The sequence below is a fragment of the Lycorma delicatula genome, chromosome 7 (assembly GCF_047948215.1).
Source record: "Lycorma delicatula isolate Av1 chromosome 7, ASM4794821v1, whole genome shotgun sequence".
NCBI lineage: Eukaryota > Metazoa > Arthropoda > Insecta > Hemiptera > Fulgoridae > Lycorma > Lycorma delicatula.
Window position 1 is genome coordinate 120,408,302 of NC_134461.1, and position 12,047 is coordinate 120,420,348.

General features: G+C 31.7%; 1 protein-coding gene across 3 annotated transcripts in view; it reads left to right on the plus strand.

The window, feature by feature from the left end:
• The first annotated feature begins 9,454 nt into the window (after positions 1-9,454).
• The window catches only part of Dys (Dystrophin), a 1,915,508-nt gene continuing 1,912,915 nt past the window's right edge, over positions 9,455-12,047 (plus strand). For all 3 annotated transcript variants that reach the window (XM_075370745.1, XM_075370746.1, XM_075370747.1), the window contains exon 1: positions 9,455-9,579. In XM_075370745.1, coding sequence (XP_075226860.1) covers positions 9,489-9,579 — 91 coding nt within the window. In that variant the 5' untranslated portion in view covers positions 9,455-9,488. The remainder of the gene's footprint in view (positions 9,580-12,047) is intronic.

The window sequence follows — 12,047 nt, forward strand, 5'->3', positions numbered from 1 at the left end:
CACTACTCCTCTGCCCAACCGCGACTCATTAGCGGAAAGAGGATGGAAATCTGCTTTCTTGATAGTTTACATATAACTTAGTACAACTAAGGATCATGCAAGAAGAAAAATAGAGAAAAAGTTGGAGTAAACGGCTTATGAGCAAGAAAAATTGTAGGACTTTCAGTAACCATTTTTCATAAAATGGTTTTAAAGAAAAATCAATTTTTTTCCTGATCAGTTGATGTATGGTTAGCCTATCAAATCAGTTGGTCATAGATTCAATTCCGCGGATTTTCCAATTAAACATTAATGTAAACAATTTGGAAAATGACAATAAACTACTTTGCTCCTGTTGGCTTAGGAGAAAGTAGAATAATCCAAACGGCAATTAATATTTAATTCTGTTATGCTTTTCAAAAATGGGTTGAATAATTGTTGGGTAGATAAATAGCAACCCTTCTAAAAGAACATCATGTAGATCCTGTTCTACAGGAGACCCTATTTTAAAATAAAACAGGATCCCTATCCTAAATAATGGGATCCTAAATAGGATCCCATTTTAAAAACAGGATCCCTATTTTTAATATTTTATTAAATCTTTACTGTAGAACCTGATTTTTAAACAGATGTTTACTAACTAAATGTATTCCAAGACTTCACATTTAAAATAATTACTTATATTTTTTTTAAAAAAACATCAGGCCTGTAAAATAGGACAAAAATCATTAGGTCAAACCATTTTGACCTAATAGTTGTTAAAGAATTTTTGCTTCTTTCCCATCGTTTTAATTATGACTAAAGTCTGTTAATAATAACAGTTTAGTGTCATACATTTGTGTGAACAAAATGTCTAATAAAGTTACCAAAAATCGCACAATTATAAACGAATAGGAATTTAATTGTTAAGGACAAAATTAAAATTATAAGCATCATCTACAACTAATTTACTTCAAGAAAGTAAGTAAATAAAATTTAGAAAAGCCTTGTTATATGAAATCATGTCCAGCTTCATTACCTTCAAACGCAGGATAATACCTAAAAATATGATTTGCATTTCTGTTGGGCTTTTTCATGATTTCTTTTATTTTAAAATTGCGGAGGGTCTCTCATTAGTTTTGATTGAATTCTTTTTTTGAGATAATAAATTTCAAAGTTGTAATTGTATTTTGGTTTTGTCTGTCCATAAATAAGATTAGTTATATTTATTAATATAATTATCCAGAACATAGTCACTGATTGTTATCAATTTTCAATTTCACGCCTACACTATAATTTCAGTAATTACTATTGAAACCTACTTTCGTCTAAAAATGGCAACTAATGAAAGGTTTTAGCCAAGAGCTGCCAGTAATCGGTTCATTAGAAGTATTCTATCATTCTCCTAAGTAATTTTTTCCTAACAAAATGACAACATTTCTCAAAATTCTATGAGCTATTTTTCAAAATATATTTTAAAAAAGTGGAAATTTCCCTTTAAAAAACCAATACATCACCTTTTTTTCCTAAACAGTAATTTTTTTTCGGTAAAAGAATAGTTGAAAAACAATGTACGGTATATGAAAATTTAACGTAGAATATTTCTTCTCCCAATTTAATGTCACATCGTTCATTAAGAAAATCTTTAATTTTATGACTGTTATAAATATTATAATGGCCTTCATAAATAAGAAATGTACTCCCTATTGGTTTTATATGTCACTAGCATAACCATGGTGATTTCGCCCGTGCTTTATAGTTACTTGTGTTTTCCATCGCATTCAATTTTTTTTTGTATGTTTTTTAGACAAGTAAACAGAAACAGGGCAGTCAGTCTCGTCGCTCATTGAGTAACATTGGCGTTGGCTGTGTTGGTTCAGCCGCCATGCCGTATATCTCGCACCCTCGCACATACAATAACAGGGACATTGGCTGTATTGGTTGTTCTGTCGCGCCGTGTACCGTCCACCCCGTAAAAAAGCCCAAATCGAGTGAATATCTCGTTTGGCATTTTCGGAAATGAGGAAAATTTGCGAACCCTGTTAACTTTTTTTTTATCTTTCTTCATCACATTCAAGGTCAGATTTCAAAAAAGTTAAGCTGATATCTTCAAAAATAGTAAATTTCATTGTTACTCTATTTTAACCTTTAAATTCGGAATTTTAAAAAATCCCTAACAAAAACACGCATACAAATTTTCATCAATTTATCTTCAGTAGATTTTGTTGGGCATTGATAATAAATCGTCGCGACATATTTTATATAATGTAAATTTGCTTATTTGTACCAAATTATTTTTTTGTTTGTTAGGTCTGTAGTTGTCCGGGTTTTTTGTCCCCTTTCTTAAAAAGCGGGTGGATTGTCCCCTTGGTCCAGTATTCTTGTAATTTTTCATTAATAATGAAATAATTTAATTTAATGAAATAATTTTTCATTAATCTTGACCAGGTGCCTGTGTAGAGCATATTATATAAATAAGATTGATGGTTTTCATAAAAAATCGTTAACTAAATATCATTTTTCTTTAAAATTAATAAATACGTACTAGTATTGTATGAAGTTGGACGAGTATTTTGTTTTATTGCCATCAAAATCCTTTTGCAGAAATTAAACTTCTAGTTGTTAAGAAACATAAGGGAAAAATTAAATAAACGTAATCGTTTATTTATAACGTATGATTATAGCCGTCCTCGTTAAACTGACGTCAGGATGAGTAGCCTGGCTGTAAAACTTCCTGTCAAATCTGTCGTTTATAATCCAGATGAGAATTTACGGTAAATGGATGTTAAATCAAAATAAATTTTTACTGATTTTTTTTTATAGGAAGGTACTTTTTAAATAGAAAAATGAAAAGACAAGGTTGTCTGCTTATTTTTATATTAAAATAAGTGAGTTACATTAAAGCAAGTGTCAGTTTGTATTATGTTTACGTATACATGTAACAGATTTTATGGAAAATACAATTATTAATTTTACAGTCCGTTTAATAGAAAAATTAAAAATAAAAACAATGAGAACTATAAAAACTAGTGTTATCAAAATAAATTAAAATCGCATCAATTAACATTACACAAAGCCTAAAATATTAGCTGAAAGAAAAATTATTAAAACGTAATCTAATTCTTATCATTTTGAATTAATCATCTTAAACCAATTAAAAATTTTTCATTACGATAATGAAATTTTTTAATGCTCATAGTTATATTAAATTGCTAAATGATGATTAGGGATTAAATTATTATTAAAATTGGCATTAATTCAAAAGATTGGTACATTGCCAAATCTTCTATTTTATAACATACATGCAAGAAATAGAGTTATTTACCTACATTCAACAGTTAATGTTGTCAGTTTTATTTGAAACAACATGTTAACACTATATTTTGACGTAGTTTATATAAAATAAATATATTTATACATTTTTTTCCATAAATTTGGTTATTTAAATATCAAAGAAAATATTCTCTCCATCTACTTAAATACGAAATAATTTAAAACGTAATTTTTTTATTAATCATATATTATATTTAGTTGAATTTTTCAGATAAATTAAAAATAACATCATTAGTAATTCATATTTTTCCACTAAGTACTGACATTTAATTTTTCTTATTTTAATCCTCCATGTAAACAAACATAATTCATATAGGTACAGTCTAGTCATCTTGAAAACGATTCGTTCCCACTAAGTGCGTTGATTATGACTAAAAACTACATAATGAGTTTGCCGATACTAGCTCGGGACATGACTGTACTGCACAGTATTGCGTACGGTTTTTTACTGATTCGCTATATTCGACGAGACAGTTAGAAACATTTGATCACGTCATTATGTTTTAAATATGGTTTAAGTCTGATGAATATAAAAATTTAAAAAATGAAATAAAACGCTAAAAAAAAATTTCTCGAATAATACAATATCATTCATAATTTTATGATCGTATTATACTTTACCATTTTTAAAAAAATGAAAAATGTTCAATTATCTAAAATAAATCTGGTCACACGGTTGGCAACTTTATTGCTTTGCCAGTAAACGAAATTTTGCTTGTTTAGAAGCTTTTCAATCCAAAACCCTTTCTGATAACTTGTGATCCAGGGTATATAGGAAATATTATACCGCCGGATTTGAAGGTACATTTCATACAAAAAAAAAAAAACTGATGTAATGGACTCTATAGAAACTAAGTAAATATAAAAACCAAGTCTTTCATCAATTTCAAAGTCTTTATAATCTTTAAAATTCCCCACAACGATTAAGAAGAGATTGGTATAGAGATCTATTACTTTCCCGTCTAGACAGTGCTATAGCAGAGCTGTAGCTGTAGAAGGGAAAGATTTTTAAACATGCCATTTGGAGCATATGCGGTTTTCACCGGATCTTGATTTTTGACATCTAAGGAACCCAAAAAACTGGATGGAAATTTTACAGATGTTCGTATGTACGTGTGTGTGTGTGTGTTTGCGTATTCGGTGTTGGTCTCTAATCATCTTATATCTCCAGAACTATGGACCATTTTAACCAAACTTGGTGGGATTACTTCTATATGTGGGGCATTGATGCCATTAAATTTTCAACTTAAAAGGTCAAGGGGATGAGGCTGTAAAACAAGATCACCCTCAGTATCTCGAGATTTCGCCTAATTAAGGTTGTTTTTCTTAGGCACATTTTTAACAATTAAAAAATAACAATATTTTCAAATTCGCACCTCACCCTAAAAAATACTGTTGTAGTGGTGAATGGTAGAATTAAATTAATGATTATTATGTAACTCTGTCTGGTTGGGTATCGAACTCGATCACCCGGTTGACTCGGTACTTGGTGGGTTAAACCTCGCAGCTACACCAGTATGCCGACCATACAAGTGATATTTGTTCTGTGTAAGTTGTAAAATTTCATTAGTTTATTTAGTGCCGACCGACGCCGCTAGTACTACCAATCCCGCACAAATTAAATAAGGTATGCGCGCGCGCTTTATTTAGAATGATTGAATTAAATGAACGAAAAAATATTATATTTAAATGATAATTGTTTTAATTTAAGTTGTATATGTATATGTATATAATCGTGTATCAGAAACAACAAATTTTCCGGAACGAGATTTTAGCCGCCTGACGGGATAAAGTTATAACAGGTTTTTGTTTTTTTCATTATAACACATTAGCCTCTTTTTCAATAATGGTAATGGTATCCTGCATTCGGCACTCCACAAAGCAATTATGACAGAGGGATTGCCACAATTCAAGCAGCCGCCACCCAACTTGAAATCCTTTCCACACGGAAGTCAGTTTTCTTTGTCGATACGCAAGCAGCAATCCGGAACTTGTCATGTAACACTATAAGTGACTGTACAAGGACTTTGGAATGCAGGAAGACTTTAAACGAACAGGAATGTCAAGGCTGGCAGTTGAAATTCCATTGGGTTCCCAACGATGTTAACAAATTGGCAAAGCTGGGAACCTCTCTGCCTCAGCCAAAGTCTGTAGTTAATAAATGGACTGACGAAAACCGCAAAGAATCAGCGTCAGGCAAGAAGTGGGAGAGCCTTGTCACGCATGGTCGTATAAGCTATAACCTCTCTCGATCATTCAGCGTTGCTGTATTTAGATTAAAAATCGGACATGACTATCTGGCCTCACACCTACATCGCATACGATTTCTGACTTCTCTAGCATGCCAACTCTGAGGTCACGAAACTACGAATGCAGAGCATATGAGAACCCGCAGAACTCTGGACCACTTGCAGAAGGGCGATGAAAAACCCCGTTTACACAGAAGTCCGTCTACACTGGTTAGCACGTCACAAAATGGCTCAACAGCCAAGAATGAGCGTTGGCGTCTTCAAAACCTCGGCATATGGTATATTTCAGTCTGCCTCAACCAAGATACCACCGATGCGAATGCCACAAGCGACATTTCTATCGGTACATACTATTAACTATGGAGAACTCAAACGAAAAGCATCAAACAAGTCTTAAGACTAAATGGACTAAACCATAACGACAACGTAGGAACTGAACTACCTATCCGAATAGGTATAAGCAAGTTCTATACACAAAACTGAAAACAGAACAATAAAAGGAATGCCCCCTCATCAATCATTTCTTTTGTTAAATAGACTATTAAATTCTTCACAATTGCCCATTCGGCCTGGATTCACTTTACGCGGGATCCAACGCCGACCCGAGTAGATCAAGCCGACTGATGGTCTACGAGCACATCAACTCATACTTTGGGCATTCATAAAGAACATGGTAAGCATCATCCAGTTGTCCACACTGAGGACTCCAGTATCAACCAGGCCGAATTTCTGCATTCTTCCCTGAAATCACCATGGTCGGAAAGAAATTTTGTCACATATTTATTAGGATGTACCCAAAAGGCGTCTCGCAAACCAACAACATCTGGAAAGAGATCTTGCGTGTAGCGTGCACTCTCTACTTCATCCCACTTAGCCCAAGGCATTTTCTGAGGACAATATGTAAATGAAGTGTAGCCTTGTACAGTCTCAGTAGACATTCCCGAGATGTGCGGTTAACTGAAAGGGGGAATCTACCCTTGATACAGTAAAATTTATTTTATAGAATGTGCTCTAACTGATCACAAAAAATAAAATAAAATAAAATATAAGCCTGTTTCCACGGCAATATTTTGTATTTTCTCCGTGTATATTACGAAATTCAATAGCTTGTATCTCAAGAATGAAAAATTATAGAAATATGAATATTTCGTAATTTTGAAATTTAGTTCACATTTCATCCTACAGGTTACGCCACTTTGAAGTTCATAGGACAGAGCTAAAATCATGCGATACCATTTAATAACTAATAATATGCAATCTTTAATCTGTGTTTTCCGAAAACTTTAATTTTTCTGTTTTAACACTAAAAAAAAAAAAATAATAACTTTAGTTGTAGTTGAGAACTGCATGTATTTTTTTTTACATTGTACAGAAAATATTTGTCTAGATACATATGTATGGATGTGATAATTCTGTGGTATATACAGTAATTTTAAGAGGGGATTTATTAAAAAGGGGATGTAGAATTTTTAAATTTACTCTTTATTTTACTGTTTTTTCTAAGTACTCTTCACTGTAAGCTAAATAAACTGACCAAGTATAAACTTCCTTTTCACAGATCTAAAGAAAAAAATATTTTGGGTAGACGCCCTCTTATTTTAACTGAAACCCAATTACCAAAAAACACTGGTATCCACTATCTAGATTCAAGTCTGTATAAAAGTAATTGCCTTTACTACTACGAAATTTCGTAGCTGTATTATGACAGTAGTGATTTTTTCGTGTGTTTATAATAATTGAATAAATTCCCGCCGAGTGTAAGATACGATCAGGCATACGTTTTTGTATCCACAAGACGTTCATCCTGTGAAAATCGTCAAATTTCTGCCGCATGTGGTGAGAGTGTGATGAATGAAGGAAAATTAACGAAATGGTGTCATTTATTACGGTCGGGAAAATGAGAGTAATGCTCAGAACGCCTTATTCATTACAGAACAGTTGAAAGGGGGTAGAACTGTTGGGCAGGTTTTTAAGAGTAGTCTAGACCAGCTGTTTGGCCGGCTGTGAAAAACATTAAATGGTCGGCTTTTTGGTAAAGTTGCTGTAGCCCGATTTCTTCAATGTATTTTAAAATGATGTGCCTCAACCCTCCTTTTTCTATTAAACTTTTGAACTGATCCCATGGATGTTTGAGATGTCTCTTGGTCTCATACCGAAGAATATACCATACGGCGACCGCGCTATACGGGTTATTTGCATTTCCCGTCACGGTCAGGAAATGTTTAGTCGGTCATCAAACTCATGTTTGTGAGAATAATAATAATAAATAAAAATTAAAGCTTGTTCAATTTATACAATTTATAAAAAACTAGTAAGTGTACTATAATTTCTTCAGATCAACAGTTTGGTCAGTACAGGACCCAAAGAATGTGAGTTTCTAAATAGTCGCCGTCATAAAAATATAACCAATTACGGGTAAAAATGTATTTTGCCTGGTTATTATCGTTACCCGCCAAATACCACTAGGAAGTGATTGCACTTTGTTCCTCTTTTTTTTATTATATTTTATGATTTTTGGTCAAGTAACCGGAGGCAGATGCAGCAGCCAGTCGCGTTGTACATGCAATAGCAATGACTGTGTTGGTTGAGGCGCCGCGCCGTACACCGTCGCACCCCATAAAAGTAAAAACAAAATAAAAATCGAAAATGATTTTTTATATATTTATCTGAAAGTATTTGTAAGCCCCAATCTAGTGAATATCTCGTTTAGTATAGTCGGAGATGGGGAAAGTTTGCAGTAATTGTTCAATTTACCTACCGTATTCACAAGATGATTACACACACCAAAAATCAACTCTTCATTTGCTATCAAGAAATTGAAAAAAAATATCTGGTTTCAAAAAAAAAAATGAAATCCATTTTACTCTTTAAACTAGGAATTTCAAAAAAAATCTAGAAATAAGTTTTTAGATATTCACATGTAGATTACACGCACCAAAATCAAGTTGATATCGTCATTTGTTACAGAAAAATTTTAAAAAAATTAGTAAGTCTCATTGTTACTCAATTTTAACCCTTTAAACTCTGAATTTATTAAAAAAACCTATATTGTGCACTTATACTGTAAAAAAACAAGTCTACAAATTTAGTTTTTGCTGTGCATTGACGTATCAGACACAAACAGTCGGTCGCTTTAGCGGTACAGAAAATAAAAATTATTTTCGAATGAAATTTATCGTAGAAGGATCAAAATAAAATATCAATAATATTTTTTAATTAAATAATATAAATTAAAAATTTTATTTATATTTGTATGTATGTTTTATGTATACTGTTTTTTTAATAGAAAAAATCATTGTTTATTAAATAATCCTTTTTTAATTCTTCCATAATTAGAACAAATAATATACTAAAATACAAAACTAAAAAAAAAACTTTTAAAAGATAAGAAATCTTTTTTATTATAATTAATAATTATTATATAATCATAATTAAATGGTAATTTGTTTTTTGTTCTACGAAAAGAGAAAATCTTATCACAAAATATATTTATATATGGTAACTCCGTAATACAAATATTTCCTTATCAGTTACGTTTTTATTTTAAAGGAAAACAACTGTTAATTATGGTTTATTTTTATTAAATACAGTCAGTGTTGCTTTGTTATTCATACTTATATGATATGTTTTGTGCAAAAATATATTTTATAATATATATTTTTTTAAAGGGAATATTACGTATGTATACATAATATGTGATTAATATATATGTGGAGTGTTAACTTACAATAAAATATAAGTGTGACGTGATAAAAATAATTTTAATGTTTAATTTTACGGTTGAATATTTTATTAAAGGAACTAGGGTATAATAATATTATTCCAGTCCGATGATTAAGGTAGTCCAGTTATACGTTAGACGTTAGTACTGCGTTATTATTTTAGTGCCTTGTTCTATTTAAAGTGCATTTAGTTGTAAGTGTCATTCATTCGTTATTTTGTTGGATAATGGCTTCAAATATTTTCCCGAGTACCGCTTCATCATTATCATCTCAATTTTATGAAGATACTAAACAATTTGTTGAGGTTAATTGGAGTTGTAAGTTCTATTTTTGTTTATTGATTATTTTATATTACATTTATGATTAATTATACAAAGGTACCTAAAAAGTTAAAATGAAAAATTATTCATAATCCTTCCTGTTAACAGATGAGATTTTTCAAAACGTTTAATTTAGGTGTATTTAATAAAATAAGCTAATTATTGGGGTTATAAGTTAAAGGAAGTGATTAAAATTACAATCAAAGTTTTTATTATATTAGTATTTTTTTTTTTTTTTTGTATAATTACTATAAAAACTTGTTATTAATCGTGGGATTTAAAGTACGATCATGATGCTTGTAAACGGATTATAGAGTTCATAACTTTTAAGATTTAAGCTTTGTAATATAATAATTCAAATTTATTTAAATCCTTTTATAAACATTCGTGTTCAATAAATTGACATATTTTAAGAAAAAAGATTAATTTCTTATAACATATATACATAATTTTTTTTTGCGTGATGAATTAATTCTACACGTAAGCTTGTGAAAGCTTGCCCATAGGAATTTGGAAATGGAATTTTTAACGTGTGAAAAATGCCATACTTGACCGGGATTTGAACCCGGGACCTCAGGATCAAAGGCCGTACACAAAACGTAAATATATTACAATTTTTTGATGAAAGGATAATATTTTTTTGTTTTGAGAGGAAATGGAATTTTCGTAACGTATGAAAAATGTCACACCGAACCGGGATTCCCAACCCGGGACATCCGGATGGAAAGCCAAGACGCTAACACACCGCCTCGAAAATTGAGTTGATACTTTTGAATAACATAAATATTTAAGTTCATGATAAACAGATCTTTTATCATCATCGTCATCATTTTGTCCAAACAGAGGTTTTACTAATAATAAAAACATTTTTATGATAATACCCAATTGAAAACAAATTTGTGGTTTTATGTATACGAGGTATTAAGATCGCGAAAAATTTCGGTTTTCGGATTTAAATGGAAATGTTCATTTTGACCATCCCTGAATTCATTTTGGCTAGTTTTTACGGTGGAGGAACCACATTTACGGTCGCCGAAGCAGTGTCGGACTCGCTAACGGGTTCCGCAAGCTGTTACAGAAAATGCGTATTTATTCCTGTGCACTACCGACTAAACTTCCACCCCTGGGGACTCCACCTCATGGGAAACCGTAAATAAAGCATTGCTTCAGGAGGGGGGTAAGCGCCCACACACACACATTCGGCCTCCACAAGCAAATATCAACCATACCGGACCACTACATGCGCATACTGCACACCACAAATACCTAAAGGGGGAAAACCTCCATAAAGAAAAAAATAATAAAAACGTACATACGTATATATCTCGCATAAGTCAAAAACGATTAGCCGTAGCATGTAGAAATTTTGGATTTAGGATGGTTGTAATATCTAGTTGTGCACCTCCCCTTTTGATTGCAATCAGATTTTTACAATAAATAATAATTCAATAAGAACAATAAAAAAAATGAAAAAATATAAGAAGTTATTAATGAAATAAAATTTTATGTACTTATTTAAAAAAAAAAAAGTGTATATGTAATTTAATAAGCGTACAAGGAAATCATGTAATGTCCACATCAGATTTTTTAAAACTGCCATGAAAAAATTAGAAAAAAAATACCATGCAATAGGCGTAACTTTAGTTCAGTTTATCTTAATTTGACGAAAAAAATTAGTTAGTAATCCAGATGCTTCTGATTGTAAGTCATGTAGACTTCAGACTGTTATTTCAGGTTAGCGTATGATTCGTTATTTAAGATATATCTGGATTTGGCAAGTAGAGTTGACTCCGGTTTACCTCAAGGATTAAAGAATTCAACATGAAAATTTTACGGCAGAAATCTAAAGTTATGACCTTAAGGAAAGTGGCCCTTATGTTCCAAATAGTCATCATCGATGTGGAAATTCTGGAGCAGGAGGGAAACTTCAAATATTTAGGGTGTGCCCTGTCCTTCGATCATGATGAACAAGATGTAAATGGAAAATTAGATAAATTTAGTGCGGTTTGTGGATCGGTGTGTCGTACTATGGAAGGTCAGACCGGAAAGAAACCCTAATTAAATTTTCTAAAACAATGGCCATTCCTTTACTTACATATGGTAGTGAAGTATGGAGACAACAGCAAATAGGATGATTACAGTATACAAGCGGCGTAGATGAGGCATGAAAAGGTTGTACGAAAAAGGATTGTATTAGGAATGAGGTCATTCGCGAAGAGAATAAGATACAACCAATGAACGAAACGATCAGGATGATCTGTTACGAATACCTCAACATAGTTGCGTGCGCGGTACTTAAGCCGGATAGAAGAAGAAGAAGAGGAGTAGGAATAACTAAATAACCATCGATATTTTTATTGAAGAAATTACCGATTTACTTAAGAAAAATCAAATTCTACATACTTTCTAAAAATAATCGGAGAACACTGAAAATTTACTATATCTTCTAAATCAGAAAAGGTGTG